Source organism: Argentina silus (assembly GCF_951799395.1).
Source record: "Argentina silus genome assembly, chromosome: X".
NCBI lineage: Eukaryota > Metazoa > Chordata > Actinopteri > Argentiniformes > Argentinidae > Argentina > Argentina silus.
The window spans coordinates 46,269,782-46,291,593 of record NC_139653.1 but is presented as its reverse complement, the minus strand read 5'-3'; the positions used below and the strand labels follow the sequence as shown (position 1 = coordinate 46,291,593).

Sequence of the window (21,812 nt, the reverse complement as noted above, 5' to 3'; positions counted from 1 at the left end):
GTTTGTTGATGGTTGCTGGTTGAGGACATTGTTGTGAAAGCCTTTTGTTGTGTTGTCTGTCTCCCCAGCCCAGCCCCAGAGCATGGGACTGATAGCGGGCACCATTGCTACAGGTGTCCTGGCCGTCATTATCTGCTCTCTCCTGGTGGTCGTCACCCTCTTCTACTGGAAGAACAAGAACAAGTACGAAGAGGAGGAGATTCCCAATGAGATCAGGTGGGTCTAACAGTTGACTGCCTTCCCCACTGGAGTTTTTGATTTAACCTTCATTCATCCAGGGATCCAGAGACATGTTGTGTGTGCCAGTGCGTGCCAGTGTGTGTCAAGGCCAATTACTTTTCCACAATTAATCCCAAGCTTCAACAGATCTTAATCCAGGCCTATTCTGTGTTTAAGACTCTGGTTTTTAGCTTCAACAGATCTTAATCCAGGCCTATTCTCTGCTTAAGACTCTGGTTTTTAGCTTCAACAGATCTTAATCCAGGCCTATTCTATGCTTAAGACTCTTGTTTTTAGCTTCAACAGATCTTAATCCAGGCCTATTCTCTGCTTAAGACTCTGGTTTTTAGCTTCAACAGATCTTAATCCAGGCCTATTCTATGCTTAAAAGTTCTTGTTTTTAGCTTCAACAGATTTTAATCCAGGCCTATTCTGTGCTTAAGACTCGGGTTTTTAGCTTCAACAGATCTTAACCCAGGCCTATTCTGTGCTTAAAACTCTGGTTTTTAGCCTCCTCTTTTAGCCTCCCCCTGGCCCTTATGAGGCCAAATGAGGCTTGGGGCGTGGTTTTAGAGCGAGGCCGGGATATTCTTATCATCCAAGTGCTCTAGTTGGCTAGCAAACTTGCATGGGTGTCGAGCATAATCCAAGGTAAATCGCTGTTAAATTGCTACATAATCGAATGGATTTGAATAGTGCTCTTTGCAAATAGAATTGTCATAAAGTGCTTAAGTTACCAGAATCTGTTGGGAAACCGGAGAATCTGATGTTTTACTAATGCCTCCATAGTTCGCCACCTTACGAACTGCAGCATGTAAACAAACTGGAGATCATAGGGGGCGGGACTAGAAAGCCCAACTGTGGAAATTCAAACAGGCTTGTTCACCGGGCTCGAAGCACTGGGTGTTGAGCACTAGCTGTCCGCTAGTAAGCTTTGGCACGCATTGGTACCACTGTCAGAAAAGCAGCCATTGGGACAGAGGACTCTTTTACAGGTATTGGTATTACAGTAAAGACATGTTAGAGGTACTTTCTTCAAAATCAATTCAAATGTCCTCCATGGTGTCCGAGAAACTCTCCATTGTCATTTGTTTCATTGAAGAGGGACAAAGCAGCCAAGACATCTGAATGCAGGGAGTAGTCAAGCCCAAAATGAGGCAGATGTTATCCCAATAGCTTCGAGCCGAAATATCTGAACAATGATTTATCTTCACACTGATTTATGAAGTAATTTAAGGGAAGAATTGCAGCCCATTTAAACAAGTGAGAAACTTCACTGAGTGTTTCAGATGACAAATTGGGTTGTTTGATAAATCAAAGTTGGGGATTTGACATCATAAGGCCTTTTATAAATGGATAAAATGTTGTTGGAAACTTATAGGCTTTTAAGTATAAATACTTTACTCTCATGGGAGGCTGGTGGAGGAAGAAATCGGAGGACGGGCTCATTGTAATGCACAGAACGGAATGTGGAATGGTATCAAACACATGTTTGATACCATTCGTCATTACGTTCTATGCATTACAGTAAGCCTGTCCTCCGATTTCTACCTCCACCAGCCTCCCCTGATGACTGTGGTGTGTAATCCAATTCCTTGGTCCTGTCCTCCATGTTATCCACAGTCTCTACTCTGTCCTACATCTACTGTGCCTCAGGTGTTTTCAACTCCTGGTTGGCAAAAAAAAATTCGGACCTGGAACTAATACAGCTTATTTAATATTTCTAGGGCTTTATGATTGGGTTAGTAGTAGTTGATGGTTTGTGAGAAGCAGTGGAGGCTGGTGGAGGTAGAAATCAGAGGACGGGCTCATTGGAATGCATGGAATGGAATGTGAATGGTATCCATTCCATTTCATGCTTTCCATGCAGGAAAGGAGTTTCACAATGGTCCCGAAAACTATCTGTAAAACGCACCAGAGTCATTTATTTATATTTGAAAACCTATGAGTCTCCAAATACGTTTTAGCCATTTATAAATGGCCTTATTATGTGAAATCCCCAACTTTTCAAACAACCCAATTTGTCATCTGAAACACTCAGTGAAGTTTCCCACTTGATTAAATGGGCTGCAATTCTTCCCTTAAATTACTTCATAAATCAGTGTGAAGATAAATCATTGTTCAGATATTTAGGCTCGGAGCTATTGGGATAACATCTGCCTCATTTTGGGCTTGACTACTCCCTGCATTCAGATGTCTTGGTTGCTTTGTCCCTCTTCAATGAAACAAATGACAATGGAGAGTTTCTCAGATAACATTGATCACAACCAAGCTGTGTTAGTCACTATATTTCTCTTGGAGGACATTTGATTTGATTTTGAAAAATGTAGCTCATAAACAATATTTAACTGTAATACCAACTAGTGTTATGGTTCCAGAGAAAATCAGTCTATCGTTGTAAATCAAATCAAATTAGATCAAACTTTATTTATAGAGCACATTTCACACACAGATGCAACACAATTCCCTTTACAGAAATATGAATAGAAATACTTAAAAGACAACAAGACAAGTCATAAGAGGATAACAAGTATAACAGCCATGGGAGTTTGAAACAGTAAAAGCAGAGAACAGGTGAGGACTCTGGAGGCTAATGCATAATAAAAGCTTAAATGTACTTAAAATAAAAAAAAAGGATTAGCTCAAAGAACTGAAAGGCTAACAGATTAAAAGCACCCTAAAAAGTAAAAGCAACGCTAAAAAGGTATGTGTAAGGATATCTTTTAAAAACGTTATAACAGTCATCTGTGGCTTATCTGAGGGGAACAAGCAAATAACATGAGAGGGCATCTCCCCAGTGCATGTGGAGGGCTTGGCTTTGCCTTAAGCTGCCTACTAGCAGATTTAAGTATTAATTAAATGAATATCAAAGTCCTGATTCAAGATTAGATTAGGGATGAATATTGCATGCTAATTATATTGACTGCCTCACTTAAATCACTCTTTCCATCAGAGATGTCTCAATTGGTATCGACGCATAGAGTGGTGTATCCAATTAGCCCAGATCAAACGAGATATCTTGAAAGCTGTGGATACAATTAAATGTGGCTTGTTCACAATGGAATAACCTTGGGAAAAAAACACAACATTTGAATAAAAGTTGAAAGAAACTTTCATCGCTTACCTATCAGCAATTATGAGTTAATTGCATTAATATTCATAACACAGTCAAATATTAATAAGAGAGCGTTATCTGTAAAGCAGCATCTATGCGGGCCACTACTTTAGGGTTAAGTAACCTCACGCATTCAAACTGGGAGAGAATCCTTTTTTAGTAAAACTGTGTTAAGATGATTTACATGCTGCATGATTTAAAATGTTTATCAGCATGACCTTTAACCCCCTCTGACGTCTGCAACGTCGCAATGACCTTTTGCCCTCTACCTACAGGGAGGACGACCTACCCCCTAAGAGGTCATCATCGGTGAAGGCGTTCCATGCCGACGCGTCCTCCTCCGAGAATGACACCCTGACCTCCACCAACACCTACAACAGCCGTTACTGGCACAACCCCAAGCCCAACTATGACACTAACTCCTACACCCGCTACAACGGCGACACGCGGCAGACCTTCTCTACGGCCCAGCCCGTGCACCCCGCCCACGCCATTCACACAGCGCACACCATGCACACGGCGCCCGGCGCCGTCCCGCTGGCCCGCCAGGCCTTCTCCAATGGAGGCCACACCCTCCCGTCGCCCAAGACACTGGTGGTCACCACTAACTCCGCCCCCTCTCCGCCCACCATGGTGCGCAGCAACGGTTCAGTGAGTCTGAAGCCGGCGAGTGCAGCGGCGGCGGTGGTGTCACACGGGCAGCACACGCACTCGTACGCGGTGAGCCAGGCTACGTTGGAGCGCATGGGAGCCGTGCCAGTGATGGTGCCCGCCCAGAGCAGAGCCGGATCTCTGGTTTAAACCAATGACTGACTATCCCGGGTTTAAGCCTGGAAATCTCTGATTTAAAACAAAACTGGCTGGGATAAACTAGCCTGCCTTCTCGTTGTCCCTGATCTCTTTTTTTCCATTCTCTCTCTCTCTCTTCTCTGTCTCTCTATCTCTTCTCTCTGTCTCTCTTCTTTGTATCTATCTCTCTCTGTCTCTCTCGCTCTCTCTCTCTCTCTCTGTCTTACCCGTTTTAACTCATATACTGGATTTTACAACACAAGTTCCTCTGATGCCAACTCCTCACAAAGTACAAGACCACATTTTCAAGCAGCACCCAGTATTCTCTCCTCCTATTGGTCAGTCTGTCGGGTGTGGTCTGCACTCACTGGCTAGAAGATGCCGTCACAGTAACCACTTAGTGGCATGAATGGCACGTATGTGTTACAATGACACTGGGACACAAACTGGGCGTGCTGATCTGGCACGGGACAGTTTCAGTGAGCGTGCGTTCAGGCTATCATCACAACAGTGAACATTTACATATTTCATGTCAGTGTAGTCAGCTCTGCAGCAACAAACTCCAACTGTAACACCGTCAGTACAGTACAGTACAAGTGTGTGTGTGTGTGTGTGTGTGTGTGTGTGTGTTTCATTTAAAAAAAACAAAAAAAACAAATGCAGCTTTTCTTCACAGCTTATTGGTATAATAACGATGATTGTGACAGTACGCTATCTTAAAGCTATGGAGATGCTATTTGGTTCACTGCTGTGGTCTTAAATGAACAAAATCAAGGTGATGGGACATGGCCTTAGAAGCACAGAGAGATACGATCAGGGCTAGACTGACCGACAGGAGACTAGATAGTAGCCCTGTAGTAACACTGTAGACTGTGAACAGGCTCTCCCTGATTTTGTCCATGGGCTCCAGGTTAAACATGTTCATTGGTTTTTTTGCACTTTTGTTACTTTATTTACCAATTCCTCTGGAGGAAACAACAGTAAAATGAGTGTATTCTGTTGCTGTCTTACTGAGGAACTTCAGTCTTCAGTAAGTCTTACAAGCGCTCCCCGTCGCCGATCAAATATTGCAGAGGTCGGAGGTCAGAGGTCCCCTCACCTGCACAGACTTGGGATAAGGGATCAGCATTAGCGCTGAATAGGTGGAGTATTGATTTACAAACCAGGGGAGGCTGGTGGAGGTATAAATCGGAGGACAGGCTTATTGTAATGCTTTGAGAAGGAAAGGCAGAGGTCTACTGATTTCGTATATCCTTTATAAGAAAATATATATAAAAATTAGGGTTTCCCTTTAAAAAAAAAAAAAAAATGCAAACAATTACTGTTTTGTACTGTAAATACTGTAACTGCTGGTAGGCTAGGGTTGTGAACCTAAGACAACATACGTTTATGTCCAATGGATGCATATTTTACAACTCATGTGTCTTAATTTTAAGGTCAATGTTTAAGGTCATTTCTGTTATTTTTAGACACCAAGCTGGGTTTCATAGACTGTGTTCTTGCTTTTGTTAAAGACGTGGCGTTTGGTTGTTTCATTACCATTGCCGGATCGAAGGCTGTAATTAGGTGTCATATATATATATATACATATATACATATATATATATCATATATATATATATATCATATATATATATATACACAACAGTGTAGCCTGGTGGAGTTAGGAATCGGGGGACAGGCTCATTGTAATGCATGGAACGGAATGAGGACTGGTCAATACCATTCCTAATTCCATTCCATGCATTACAATGAGCTTGTCCTCCAATTTCAACCTCCACCAGCCTCCCCTGATTCAAAACTACTTTGTGGTCTGGTGTTCTTGAAACAATAATCACCACTTTATACTGTATAGAGGGTGGCACAAGGGTTAATTGACATTTGGCAAAGTATCAAAATATCACCCTTTTGTATTATATGGCATTTGCTTATGAATATGACGCGCATATATATATATATATATGTATGTATGTGTCTTTCAAAAGATATGCAGGCTCCATTAAGCCTTTTGTAAGATATACTTTGTTTAAAGTGTGATCTGAAGAATATGATTTATAGTATGTTTTCAAACTGTCAATTGGCTGTATTTTCCCCAATATTAACATTTGTCTTTAGGATACCTGAAGCTGACAGCAGCACATTTACAACATGTCACCTGTCTTAAATGGTCACAGGTAGAAACTCCTACTACCTGTTTCTCAATGCATTTGGATCATGTCGACTGTACCGAATATCAGCTTTGAAAAAAGTAACAACAACATTATCCTCTTGTTGAAGTGAGATGACTCCCCCGTTTTCTGTTTATTCCAGCTATTCTCTAAGGTACTGTGTTAGGGTACCGTTTGAGAAACATTCGGGGGCCATCATTTTTCGAGACAGTTTTTAGACCTGTAACTAACCAACAGATTTATGTTTTTATACACATTTTTACAATATTATATATCCTACACTTTACATTAAACGTCTTAATATTTGGACTTAATCTTTAACTTGAAAGAGACATTTAATTAATATTGTGTGATAACATTGTTCCTGTACTTTTTAGGGTAACCAAAAAAGCCACTCACTCTATTGAGAGTGAAACATCCCTTATATTCAATTTCAGGATCCATTCTGACACTGGTCTCTCTGACCTTCACCAATGAATGATAGATGCATCCCTGTTTAACGGTGTTAATAAAGTTAATTGAAACTTTCTCCGGTAGGAAATCAATTGACTATGTTCAGCCTTGCCAAGTACAGTAAAGCAATATGGTAGACAGAACTTTCTGTTAACCTTGTGAGATTTGAATAATTGCAGCCATAAACAGTAGCCAGGAAAGCCAATCATTCATAAAAAGCTGCTGACGAAATACTGACCTTTACTACACCATTTTCTAAACGGTTTAAAAAAAAAATGCTTTTGATTAATTTACTCAAATCAAGCTCTCTGTGCTGTTGAAAAACCATGGCTTGGACATTGCTCACTATGATCAGGTTGTACTACAGTTCTGAGGTAGCCTATATTAGAAAGCACAAGTTCTGGCACGAAAACTGATGATGAACTTGGCGCTTGGTATGACACGATGGTGTGCTTTAGTGTCATATTTTCGTAAAGTTTGTCACGTTTACCTTACTGCAGCAGAACGGCCCTTGGAGATGCTACGATTTTGCGGTTGGAACCATGGTCTTTACCCTGTTGGAGAGCAATTGATGCTGTTTTGATGCTGTCAAGAATTATTTCGGTCAATATGATTTATTGATTAACTCTTCTCATAGCCTGGGGCTGTCCACACCACAATAGCCCTGGCATGTGCGTCGTGTCTCGCAGGTGGAGACAGCGTTAGCGCAGTGTGTATGTGTAAATCTGCGGCCCGTGTTGGGGAGTCCAGGCCTGTACTGTGTGTGCAGAGCAGTAGAAGCTGGAGGAGGTAGAGAAATCGGAAGACGGTCTCATAGTGATGCATGGAACGGAATGAGGAATGGTATCAAACACACAAACATTCCTCACTCTGTTCCATGCATTCTATTGATTGATTATTATTATTACAGAGTAACTAGGTTCAGACGGAGCTGAGATCTGAGGGAGAGGATCTGCCTCTGACTGACCTTGGGCCTGACGCACCATTGAGATGATAGGGAGCCAACCACAAACACTAAACCCAGACTAAGCTATGGTGCCATATGCGTCTGCCATATGGGGCCATATTATTTTTATCAGGTTGTGTGTGTGTGTGTGTATATACAGTAGATACATATGATAGTATATGATATTGCCAATAGTAAAACATTGTACATATGTAAAATATATCTTGTTACTTACTGTCTGATTGATATGAAATTTGAAATTAACACTGGAAGTTGTAGTGAATAAATATTGTTAATACATTCTACTTGTTGTTGTTGTTGTCAGTGACTTGGTGGTTTATTGACTTAATTTTTGCATTGGTTACTGTGCAGATACTGTAGAAGGTTTATCATACATAGTTTAGCGATCAGTCAATTTAATCAGCGTATCTATTTCAACATACATACCACGTCTTGGGTTTGCCAGATCACATTTTGGGGTCTAACTAAATGTCATCCCCAGACAAACACCACCCCCAGGATACGTCTGCATAAATGTAATGCAATACCTGAACCACCCACCTGATGGCAGAGTTTGCTCACTGATCCATGCATGACCACATTCCTCTGAGAAGTACAGCCTCCTCAGAAAGACATTTCATCTACAATGATAAAAGAGCATTCATCTCGACCTTTAGTTTCTGTGATGCTGATATCCTCCTGCTGGTAAATAGTGACATTGGTTGCTGAAATGGACCAAAGTGTTTGTTCGATATGAATGGACTTCCTGGGTTTGAATTCCGCTGATGGTTTTAGATTAGCGAAATACTCTCGCAGTTTGATCAGCCAATTGTGCTCTTGTTTTTGACGCAAATACAATTAGTATATTTGTAATCTCATAAAACCTCAAGGTGTTGCCGGACATTCCCTTTGTTCTACGTTCCCTGCTGCCTTCCTCTGGTATAATTCATGCCGAAGCGGTTTGTAACCAAGACCCTTGGTCTGTTGTGATTAGAAAAAATGGAGATTGGTGTTCTCAGAGATATCATTCATTCAGGGAATTTGTACTTGAGACAAGTGGCGTGCAGTATGCTGCAGTCTGATATGTGGGAAGGAGAAATTGGGGTTAAAGACCTTTCCTCCAAAACTTGGATAGCATGAATCAAAGAAATGTTAAACACCACGTATTATCAAACCCTTTATACACTCTACCACTGCTCTGAAAGGCTTGGCCGTGTGTCTATCCTTGGGCTCTCTCTCTCTCAACCCCCCCCAACCCCTCCCTCTCCCTCTCCCTCTTTTTACCCACTGATAGATCTCTTTACCACCAGGAATGACAATCTGGAGTATATATTTTAAGCACCTGCCACTGCTGATCACTGCAGAAACCTTTTAACTTTATTAAACTGTCAGACGGGTGTCCATGTTTTATGCCTGCCTGCAGACATGCAGCGTTTTTACATAGGAAGCCATAAAAGTGTCCGTCTAGACACTATGAAGGAGTGGCTGATGGAGAACTACACACACCAGGTTTTCAGGCCTACAGAAGATCCGTCTGACATGGCCTTTTAGGAGTGGTATCAGGCTCATTTTTCCCCCAATGCGTCAAATAAAAAAAACAGCAGGCTTCAGCCAATTAAGCTCAGGACATACACGTAACAAGTACCAAGTTAAAGGTTAAGTGTTAACCTTTTGATTGACTGAAACAGAAATGTCTTTCATCTGTAGGGCACTGGAGAAATGATAACTGGTCTTTTGAGTGGTAATGAATTCAAACAAATGGCAGGGTTCCTTTGATCTCTGTCCGAAAATGTTAATTTCCAGAATAACTCTCAGCCATTCTTGAATAACATTAAAAAAACATTCTCTGTGACACCGTGGTGATGAGTTGGGCAGCTTCTAGAATTACATAAGCAGAGAATGGACTTAAGAATGGACTGCTCCTTGTTCAAACAATCACAGGTCCACCATGTGACAATATAGGAGGCCATACATGGTTGTTACCAGGGTAATTGTAGTGTTACTACACGGCAGGGCAAATTAAAGGTCCAGTATGTAACATTCAAGCTTTCTAAAAGCGTACTAATTGTTGTAAAGACTATGTTTAATAGGTAATGAGATCCCTTGAAAGATTAATTTAATTTAATTTATAAACGCTGTTTTGGTTCCGGAACTACCCGACACTCGGTTTGCATAGTAACATGTTGTTACTGCCGTTAGAATGCTGGGCATCATCCCGTTAGAATACTGGGCATCATCCCGTTAGAATACTGGGCATCATCCCGTTAGAATACTGGGCATCATCCCCTTAGAATACTGGGCATCATCCCGTTAGAATACTGGGCATCATCCCCTTAGAATACTGGGCATCATCCCGTTAGAATACTGGGCATCATCCCGTTAGAATACTGGGCATCATCCCATTAGAATACTGGGCATCATCCCCTTAGAATACTGGGCATCATCCCCTTAGAATACTGGGCATCATCCCGTTAGAATACTGGGCATCATCCCGTTAGAATACTGGGCATCATCCCGTTAGAATACTGGGCATCATCCCCTTAGAATACTGAAATGTGCCGTCAAAATGTCGTTCTTTCGAGTTTGTTGAAATGACTTCCAGTTCAAAGCCGAAAATCCCAATTAATTTTTTTCCCAATGGGAAATGTTTTTTTGTTTCTTGTGTGGAACAGCGAATAAAATCGTTGAACATGTTTTACAGCATGTGACATGTAGGCCTAAAATGTTTTCTTGTTCAACTAGCGTTTGATAGTCTTCATGTTGGCAGTGCATTTATACATTTTCAAGTTTTGAAGCTGAATAATGGGGAAACGGTTACATGATCCAAACACTATTGAATTAGAGAAGAAAACATACAAGAAATCTTAAGCCTACATGTTACAGAACGCTTATATTAGCTATTTAAAAAAAAAGAAGATTTTAGACATTTAGATTTTTGTCTTGAATCGGAAATAAGTTAAAAGTTCTATGTTCAAGACTACATTTTCACTAAACGACTTAGCCTCCCTTTTGTGTTTAATCCCTAGGCCTATAGTTTTAGCCTGGTGTCTGATCTGTGCTATGCATTATCTCCTTTAGGTATCTGGGAGGTCTGGGACCAGCCTACCACAGACTTGCAATCTGATGTCAAGCTGTCACTGACCTGTGAATACTGTCAGGCCCAGAAAACTCCCACCCACAGGGACTCGCCGTCTTCATCAATCACACACTAATGTGCAACCAGGGACCAGGCTGGCCAACCAGTGAGGTTCAGGTTTCAATCCGAATGCAGCGTCTGCTCTCAGGGAAAGCACTTGGACATCCATTACGTGCCCAAATCCAAATTGATTTCTGCTAGCAGCAGTGGTGTCTACAGAATAGCCTGCCCATAATAGCCCAGAGCTAAGGTGCCATTCTGGCTCTCTGGTCTTCCATTGCTCCATTTTGCTTCTATTTAGTCCTTTATTCATGACTTGCAGGGGAAACCTGACTGGTGATGCAGGGGCAAAAATAATTGGCCTCTAAATTATAATGTCTTTCTCTCTCTTTCTCTCCTTCTCTCTCTCTCTCTCTCTCTCTCTCCTTCTCTCTCCCTCTCACTCTGTCTCTCTCTCTCTCTCTCTCTCCCTCTCTCTCTCTCTCTCTCTCTCTCTCCTTCTCTCTCCCTCTCACTCTGTCTCTCTCTCTCTCTCTCTCTCTCTCTCTCTCTCTCTCTCTCTCTCTCTCTCTCTCTCTCCCCCCTCGCTCTCTGTGAATTCCTTATCAACCCATTGCACTAATCACCCATCTTCAATTTGTAAAGTGGTCAAATTCAAATCGTGGTTGTTTACTTAGCAAAGGGGAAGAGTCAGCACGAACTGTATGCAATGAGTCCACTATAACAGTATTTTCTGGTCAGCAGCAAAGCCTATTTGTGTCCATGAAACAATTCAAATGTGAAACCATCAATTACATCTTGATGTGTTGATGTACTGACTGTTACACACTGCAGCTCCAGATGTCTAGACCTCTACAGTGCCACATCACTAACAGGGGGGATTACATTCCATGCATTACAATGAGATGAGTCCTCTGATTTCTACCTCCACCAGCCTTCACTGATATCTAGCTAATGGACTGTCATGTCAGCGTTGTCTTATCCTGAGACTGAATATAGAGAATTGCATTCCACTGTCCTCATGTTCCAGCCCCCTCTTCTTGTTTTACTGCTACACAGTAGCTCCCCTGTCTGCTCTGTGCATATGGATTCTACCAGGGGAGGCTGGTGATGGAGGCAGCAGTCCGAGCACGAGCTCATTGCAGTGCATGGAATGGACTGAGGAATGGTATACCATTCCAAGCATTACAATGACATAATAATAATAATAATAATAATAATAATAATAATAATAATAATAATAATAATAATAATAATAATAATATAATATATGCCATTTAGCTGACGCTTTTATCCAATGGGACTTACATTGCAGTGAGTGCATACATTTCTCGGTATATATGGTCCCAGCGGGAACATCATTACATTTAAGTCATTTAGCAGACACCGAGTGACTTACAATACGTGCATTTGTCAGTTAATCAACTATACAACGGTCATCGTAAGTAAAACCTACGACAAGAACAAGTGCCATCGGCAGTCACAGTGCTAGAGAAAGAAAAAAAAAGAAAACGTTTTATTTTTTTATTTTATTTTAGTGGTAATGTGTCCTTGATACCATTCCTTTTGACTGTTTCATGCATTACAATGAGCCTGTCCTCCGAATCCTACCTCCACAAGCCTCCCCTGGTATGGATTAAACAGTTGCTGCCTTTATTCAGTGAGATGTAGCCCTATTTCTCGATTGAAAAACCAGTGGAGTAGAAAGAGGGCTTTGTAATTGCTCTTCTTGAGCTAACTCTTGTAATTCTCTCTCCAGCATGTTTTCTTCCCCTTTAACCTGATTGCTTCTCAGGCCAGCCGGTATTAGTGAGAAGACAAACCCCCCCCACTGAAGTCTAAAAGCACTGTGACAGGTAACATGTCACCATGACTGAGCAGAAACTGGGATCCCGAAATGGCGGTCTGTTGGTCTGTCCCCTGGCCCCCTTATTCCAATCAATTGTGGATGATGCACGCAAAAACAAACAGACTCCCTGGATAACAACACAATAAACATGATTCCAGTTGTGCAACGATCATTTCGTGTTTGGATTCATGTTGCTTTACTGGCTACATAAGGAGAATAGCATGTTTTCCTTTTCCTAGAAACCTGCTGTATCTGTAATTGAGAGAATTGGGACCTGAGACTCATCCCTCTGCAGAGAGGGTGGTGAGACAGGGTAGGGGGGGGGGGGGGGGGGTACATTAAACCATCTGAGCTTCAGGAGCTCTCTGGAGGGGGCCACATTAAGCCATCTAACACTTGGAGCTAGCACGTAGGCCTTTTTGGGCAGCCTCCCTGGGTTGCTAGCTTGGACCTGAGGCGAGGCGAGGCGAGGCGAGGCGAAGCGAAGCGTCCATGTATAACAAGAGCAAAACACTCATTAATCAAAAGGCTCTCACCAGAGTCTGAGATAATCAACTGTGGGCCATGTGATTGAGCCCAGAGGGTAGCAACCACTGAAAATAGACAAAGGAAAGGGACGTTTTATCCAGGACAGAGTAGAGCAGTAACGGAAAACTGGAGCTCAGTCATTAGCCTTATTGGGCTGGATTCACTTCCGAGAAGTGCTGTACTACAAAGTGGCTATCGCTGGGGGAAATCATGGAACATTCAGGGTCTGTATCCAGCATGGACTGTACAGCACGGCTCATTGTGTTTGATTCCATTCCATTTGATACATTTATTCCATTCCATGCATCACAATGAGCCCGTCCTGCGATTTCTCTACCACCACCAGCCTCTACTGGTACGGTATGGTGAATGGTTGGTGTGTTTTTGATTCTGGGTCATGCTTATGTGTCAGTGTTTTGGTTCAGACTGTAGTTATTCAGTCACACGTAATGTCTTTATGCCAGTGTAGCAGGGGAGGCAGGTGGAGATAGAAATCTGAGGATGGGCTCATTGTAATGTGTGGAATGGAATTGGAATGGTATCAAATACATCGATACCATTCCTCATGTCGTTCCATGTATTACAATGAGCCTTTGATTTCTGCCTCCAGCTGCCGCCCCTGCTGTGCAGTATACAATAACACAATACAATAACAACAATTGCTGGTATGAAAAGCAATATTAAACTGTAGAAGAAGCTTAGAAGAACCAATAAAAAGGATACAACCAATTTAAAACCAAAGGATTTTCAGGGTAACTGTATAACTGGGTTGACTTATACAGCATGGGGTCAAGTGCTCACAACCTCAGCCACAACTGGCAAGAGAATAGGCCAACAACCATTTCAAAATAAGTCGAAAACATATTTGCCCGATTTCACAAACAATTTAACGTCCCCTTTGATTAGGAGGAAGATGACAAAATAAAAAAAGCAGGATTCAAAAGCACAAGAACAAGGTTTCACAGCGAGCTCTATAGCTTAGAGAGGTTTTAATGAAGAGAAAGCAGGAGAGAAAGAGAACAATATGTGAGAAACAAAAGTCAGTTACATTAAAGAACAGCTGTCTCCTGGCTGTTTTAAAATGGCAGCCCCATGAAAGAGCCGTCTCTGGATGACATGGGCTTGACAACATACAAATATTGTTCAGTGATTTGATTGTACAGTAATGATCAAACGATGGTTGAGTGAGTGTCACATATATGTGTCTATTTGAGGCAGCGAGAAGGAATCATCTTTCATGTTCTTTGATGTTTCTGAAAACCTTGCAGCCTTTGTGGTAGCTCTATCCAGAACAGATCTCCTCTCGTGAGCCCAGATACTCGACAGAACATTAAAGGGCTAATCTGTGATTCAAACGTCAACAAAGCGGCCAACTCCGCTACTTCTTTTTGGCAAAGAGCTGATGGATGGGGCTGGAGAAATGTAACCACACTCAAATCATAGAATCATGAGCCATGGATGCAAGGGCTGACCATCCATGAGATCAAAATGAAAGTTTTAACCACGTTTTGTTTACAATGAAATTATTTGCAAACAATGGAGTAAAACAAGCTTATACTTTGGTTTTCTGAAGTTCTGAAGACATTGGCTCATGAAGCATTTATACGTTATATTCTTCAAGAATCAATGGCTATATATCATTCACTCAATGCACGAGCAAAGCTAAAATAAAAAAAAATGTATGTACCAATCCCAGTGTGTAGTGTAGTGTACCTTTAATGGGCATGTTTATTTTAGCTTTGCTCGTGCATTGAGTGTAGGGGATTTTCAAATCCAGCCCACCTGGTGCACTGGGTGAGCTACATCAAACATGTCTGAGAGATCCCTCTAAGCAGTGCAGCATATTGTACAGTGAGAAACCCCATACTGTGCCGTTTAATTCATTTTCCTGGATCCAAATGCATAATTTAGCAACAAGAAGGGCTCTATTCACAGCCAGCGTAAAACAGACTCAAGTCCAAACACAGATGTGTTGGCAGTTTGTGTCTGTGGTAACTGGTGAAAATACCACAGCACTGGAGAATGAGCGGTAATAGAGGCGTGTTCATGACCATCAGCAGGTAATAGAGGCGTGTTCATGACCATCAGCAGGTAATAGAGGCGTGTTCATGACCATCAGCAGGTAATAGAGGTGTGTTCATGACCATCAGAAGGTAATAGAGGCGTGTTCATGACCATCAGCAGGTAATAGAGGCGTGTTCATGACCATCAGAAGGTAATAGAGGCGTGTTCATGACCATCAGCAGGTAATAGAGGTGTGTTCATGTCCATCAGAAGGTAATAGAGGCGTGTTCATGACCATCAGCAGGTAATAGAGGCGTGTTCATGACCATCAGCAGGTAATAGAGGCGTGTTCATGACCATCAGCAGGTCAAGTGCCATCAGGTGCGCTGAAAGATTATGGCCTTGAAAATAGCACCAATATTTCAGACACACCCTATAGTGCCTCCGCCCCTCACCATGCAGCACCCCTCACCATGCAGCGCCCCTCACCATGCAGCACCCCTCACCATGCAGCACCCCTCACCATGCAGCACCCCTCACCATGCAGCGCCCCTCACCATGCAGCACCCCTCACCATGCAGCGCCCCTCACCATGCAGCGCCCCTCACCATGCAGCGCCCCTCATCCTCGTAATGCAGCACCCCTCGTCCTCACCATGCAGCGCCCCTCGTCCTCACCATGCAGCGCCCCTCGTCCTCACCATGCAGCGCCCCTCGTCCTCACCATGCAGCGCCCCTCGTCCTCACCATGCAGCACCCCTCGTCCTCACCATGCAGCGCCCCTCGTCCTCACCATGCAGCGCCCCTCGTCCTCACCATGCAGCACCCCTCGTCCTCACCATGCAGCACCTCTCACCATGCAGCACCCCTCGTCCTCACCATGCAGCGCCCCTCGTCCTCACCATGCATCGCCCCTCACCATGCAGCGCCCCTCGTCCTCACCATGCATCGCCCCTCACCATGCAGCGCCCCTTGTCCTCACCATGCAGCGCCCCTCACCATGCAGCGCCCCTCGTCCTCGTCATGCAGCTGGTTTTTACACTGTTAAAATATACCCTAGTGAGTAACATAGAGTACAGTACATAAACTTAGAGACAAGAATACAGTTAAGATGACTTTTTCTTTTTACTTTGAATGTTGGACTAAACCTGCCATCAGTGGCAGATGGATTGAGAGGGTCTTGAATATTCCATCGGTTCCATCGCACCAGACAAGCTCAATCAATCACATCACCCATGCCATCTGCAAATTTCAACATATTGATGAATGAACTAATTGTAACCGAATTCAAAATCCTCTCTACTTTTTAAGAGCAAGGCAACAAATCGTTACACTTACCTCTGCGGCCTCTCAAAATGAAATACTATAGACACATGGCTAGTATCGACTCAGGACTATTCACACGACGCAGGGTCCGTTAACCTTGAAACGCTTCAAAGAAGCCACACACGCACATTGTGTTACAAACCCAACTGAAAAGTATCTGGTTGCCATTGTGCGGTGAACCGAAGCTAATTAGCTTCAGAATAATTGCCAAACTCCTCCTTGAATGAGGAAGGCACTGACACTAAATACACCAGGGGAGGCTGGTGGAGGTAGAGAGTGGAGGACGGGCTCATTATAATGCATGGAATGGAATTAGGAATGGTATCAAACACAGCACATGTGTTTGATACCATTCCTAATTCGGTTTAATGATTTCTACCTTTACCGACCCTGCGTCGTGTGAGTCGTCCTAGTCGTCAATACTAACTGTGTGTCTATAGTATTTCGTTTTGAGAGGCCAAGGAGGTAAGTGTAACGATTTGTTGCCTTGCTCTTAGTAAGTAGAGAGGACTTTGAATTCGTTTACAATTACTTCATTCCTCAACACGTTCAAATTTGCAGACGGCATGGGTGATGTGATTGATTGAGCTTGCCTGGTGCGATGGAACCGATGGAATAATCAAGACCCTCTCAATCCATCTGCCACTGATGGCAGGTTTAGTCCAACATTCAAAATCAAAATCAAAATCACCTTAACTGTATTTTTGTCTCTACGTTTATGTACTATGTTACTCATCCACGTATTTGAATGGTGTACAAACTGTTAATGCAAACGTGGCCGCAGAGGGGCGAGGGGCGAGGGGCGAGGGGCAAAGGTGGGGTGTGTCCGAATATTAGTGCTATTTACAAAGCCAAACATTTTCAGCGCACCTGATGGCTCTTGACCTCCTCGTTGCCATGGACTCACCTCTATTACACGTGGTCGATGCCGTTCCTCATTCCAGTCCGTGCATTACACTGAGTCCTCCATCCTCCGATTTCTACCTCCACCAACCTCCGCCGAAATACGCGGTGAAGAGATTAATGAAGACACTTACTAATATTGACAATTGGGGCATGATTTCCATAAGCATCTTTATTAATAGTTGCTATTGTTAGTGTTAGTGAGCTGGTTGAGTGAAGGAAGGTCACATCCTTTCTGACTTCACTGACAGCAGAAGAAGAAGCAGCAGGAGAGAGGGGAACACAAACAAGTTCAGTGAGGAGGAGATGATGAAGGTGAACAAATGTGTCGGTGGCAGAGGCTGGTAATCATGGAGTACTACACACACACACACACACACACACACACACACACACACACACACACACACACACACACACACACACACACACCAGGCTTGACACGTGCCAGAGTAAACCCTGTGACAAGTGCCATCGCCAATTACGGTCCCTAGAGACAGGCTGCTAATTAGTGTGTGTGTGTGTGTGTGTGTGTGTGTGTGTGTGTGTGTGTGTGTGTGTGGATTCCCGGAGAGCCTACTCGGTGGGCAAGGCGGGGACGCTGATAAGTTGTGACACCAGAATAGCGTTCTCCTGCCTGACAGAGCCACAAATCTGCCACCCCCCGTCTGACAGTGCTAAGCGCTCTATCTCTCATACACACAAACAAAGACATGGACACACACACACACACACACACACACACACACACACACACACACACACACACACACACATACAAACATGCACACACTCTCAGACACATTAACTCTAACACTCATACATAGTCAGTATCCCACATATAACCTAACCACACCCACACCCACATACGTAATTTCAGATCTAACATTCTCTCATCCACTCACACACACACACACACACACACACACACACACACACACACACACACACACACACACACACACACACACACACACTAACACTCATTAACACTAATCAGTCGTACATAGCCTAACAACACCCACAACACCTACAAACACCTACACCCACATACATTATCCAACTACACGCACGCACGCACGCACGCACGCACGCACGCACGCGCGCGCGCACGCACACCTTCTGTAGAGTACGTGGTCGAAACTCCAACGGCCATGAATCTCACATCTTAGAAAGTCACATTGAGCCCTTAATGATGTGGGCGGTGGGCGGTGCAGGCCAGCTCACATCAACGCGTGTGACCTGGGAGAAGGCTGTGAGCTGAGCCTGTCTGTTATCATTACACACTTGACTCTCACGCTCCCTCCTCTCCCCTACGGAGAGGCGAAGCGGGGAAGTCATTGTGCCAGACGGAAACACTGACCGTATGTCACAACAGGAGAGACCATGACCCTTTCTCTCTCTCTCTCTCTCTCTCTCTCTCTCTCTCTCTCTCTCTCACACACAAGCACATGCATACCCTTGCACGTACACACGAACACACACACACACACACACACACACACACACACACACACAGACACACACACACACACACACACAAACACACACACACACATACACAGCCACACACGGACACACGGACACATGCACTCACGCACACACACACACGCACACGCGCACACACGCACATACGCACATACAACAAACAAAAAAAGGTAGTTTTGCTTACGGGTGAAAATCTGAGGCCCGCACAGCTTTTCTCTTATTGAATTAATCTCTGCCATTGTCTTTTCTGTGCCTCAGTGGATCGACATTCAGTTTTTCTGCCCAAGTTCCCAAAAGCATTTGGTAGACAGACAAACAGATAGACAGACAGACAGACAGACAGACAGACAGACAGACAGACAGACAGACAGACAGACAGATAGACAGACAGACAGATAGGCAGACAGACAGACAGATAGACAGACAGATAGGCAGACAGACAGACAGATAGACAGACAGATAGGCAGACAGACAGACAGACAGATAGACAGACAGACAGATAGACAGACAGACAGACAGACAGACAGACAGACAGACAGACAGACAGACAGACAGACAGACAGACAGACAGACAGACAGACAGACAGACGATTTCTACCTCCACAAATTTGGTACATTGGTGTGTATTTGGCACATGTACAGTTGGGCTCTAAAGCTTAGACTTACGCACTAATACCAGATAAAAATAAGAAATAAGAAAAAGCTCAATATAGCCTATAGATATGAACTGTGTAAGAGTAATACATTCATGGATTTTTTTAATGCATTGTTTTTTCTTCATTCAATCCACCCGCACCCACACTCATGCCCTTTACCCACACATACAGTATGAGTCAGCCCGTGCATCATTAACATGCATGCACACACACACACACACGCACACACATACATACACACCCTCCCTCCCACCCACGAAGTTCAAGGGCTGGGATCAATTCATATTTCTCTTTTTTGTTTTGGCGGTAAGATGTAGGGAGTTCACTAGACTGCTACATGGCAAAAAAGTAGTTTACTAAAAATACGACTAAGATTTGAATGTAGTTTAACTGCCACCAAGCTACAGCAAAATGTAGTTCAACTAATAGTTGAGAGGTACATGCAGCGGAACGACTCCCTAAACACTGATTGCCAACGCTCTGAAAACACTTTTTGTCACAATTTAAGTCACCAGATGGATTTGCACCCCTTTGCACCACCCAAATACAACCCATTATCTTAATGCCAGCGGCTAAAAACAAACATGTCTAATGTCACACCAGCAGTGTGGAGACAACGGTCATACAAAGTTGAGGAAGTGACACTCTGAGCGTCCCTCTGCTTTATGAGGTGTGACAAGAGCCTGACTAGGTCCCTGTTAGTGCCATTGTCAACTGCAGGATCTCAGCCCGGATGCCATGGCGTCGCCCCAAGGGTCTGTCACAGCAGACCCATAATGGCCGCTCAGTTGCCATGCAGAAGATGTCATAGAGACCTCAGGGTCTGTCACTGCGAACCCCCGTAATGGCCGTTCCGCCAGAGCCCTAATGGTCGTTCTGCAGCCATGCAGAGGGTGACTAATTCAATCATGGCCGTATGCCGGCTGCCAGAGCAGGCCTCGTGCACAAATCAACGCGGCAGGGATGTTACGCCGGTCGTTTCGGCCCACCGAATAGCCGTAAATCCAACCTGCTTTACTGTGGCATGTTGCAGAGTTAAGCTGTGTTCTCCAGGCGATATATTGCCTCTATCTGGCGATAGAGACGGTTCCAGGCGCCAAACACACTTCCATGTTAGCCCTTGATGGACGAGGGAGTACATGGAAGGGCTGTGTTGGTTCGTTTGTTCGGGACGTGTCAGGGATGTGCGGGCACGGTCGATATGTGTATTGAACACAAGGACAGAATGATTTGATGTGTGCAGGCAACATGTAAATTGAATCATAGATGGCATGTTAGGTGTAATACTGTTATCATGTTTTTCCACTTTGAAATTAACATACTCTGTCAGGTAAAAAAGCTTGAGTGATTTAGAACACAGCACTCACACACCATTGTATGAAAAAAGAAGAACGGATTCAATCAAATCCTCTTTTTATTTGGCGGTGGAATTAGTCTTTTTTCTCAGGAAGGCATTATCATATAATCATAATCTACTTTTAACCCACTTGAGTATTCCTGCTTGATTCTGAGGATCTATTTTCTACGAGAAAGGGGTTTAGGTTGAGCTCTGTGTAATGGAAGCTGTAAGAGTCTAAAGAGCGTGTGTGGAGTGACTGACTTGGCGGGGTAACACATAGATGGCTCCTTGCGCTGTCGTAAAAAAATATCTCATTGTTACCAAACATAGTTTTTAAAGAAGGCATATTCAGTGAAAGCTTTCATTTATTTGGGCCAATAAATCACACAGAATCAAGGGAGAATTATTACATTTCCCTAAAACTGATGGTGGCCAAAACCTTCCAACCTTATATCCAAGTTATATCAAATCACTGCTCAAGGTTATAATATCTAAAGTATAGTGAGACTACGACAGTCATTTTGGGAGTGCAAGAAAGTAAAGAATATATGGTCAGAAATGCACAATTGGTTACCACAAAAAACAACAGCGACGAAATTGTTCTAGTTTTGTATTGAACTGCCAGTTTCTACCTCTTGTAGATGGATGTTGTACTCTCTTCCCACCAGTGGAGGCAGGTGGAGGTAGAAATCGGAGGACAGGCTCATTGTAATACATGGAATGGATTTTCTACCTCCACCAGCCTGAGGTGTCAGTCTGTGCATCACAGCCTTCTACAAATGGAGATATGGACGTGGATACAAGCAACATGTTTAGTTTATTTGTGTCTGTCTGCCTGCCTGTCCGTCCGTCCGTCCGTTCGTCTCCCTGCCTGTCTGCCTGTCTGCCTGTCTC

General features: G+C 43.5%; 1 protein-coding gene across 3 annotated transcripts in view; it reads left to right on the top strand.

The window, feature by feature from the left end:
- The window catches only part of igsf11 (immunoglobulin superfamily member 11), a gene marked incomplete at both ends in the record, with an annotated part of 97,967 nt that extends 93,832 nt beyond the window's left edge, over positions 1–4,135 (top strand). For all 3 annotated transcript variants that reach the window (XM_083695549.1, XM_083695548.1, XM_083695547.1), the window contains 2 exons: positions 69–216; positions 3,610–4,135. In XM_083695549.1, the coding sequence (XP_083551675.1) occupies positions 69–216; positions 3,610–4,135 (674 nt within the window). The remainder of the gene's footprint in view (positions 1–68; positions 217–3,609) is intronic.
- Between the last annotated feature and the right edge of the window lie 17,677 nt (positions 4,136–21,812).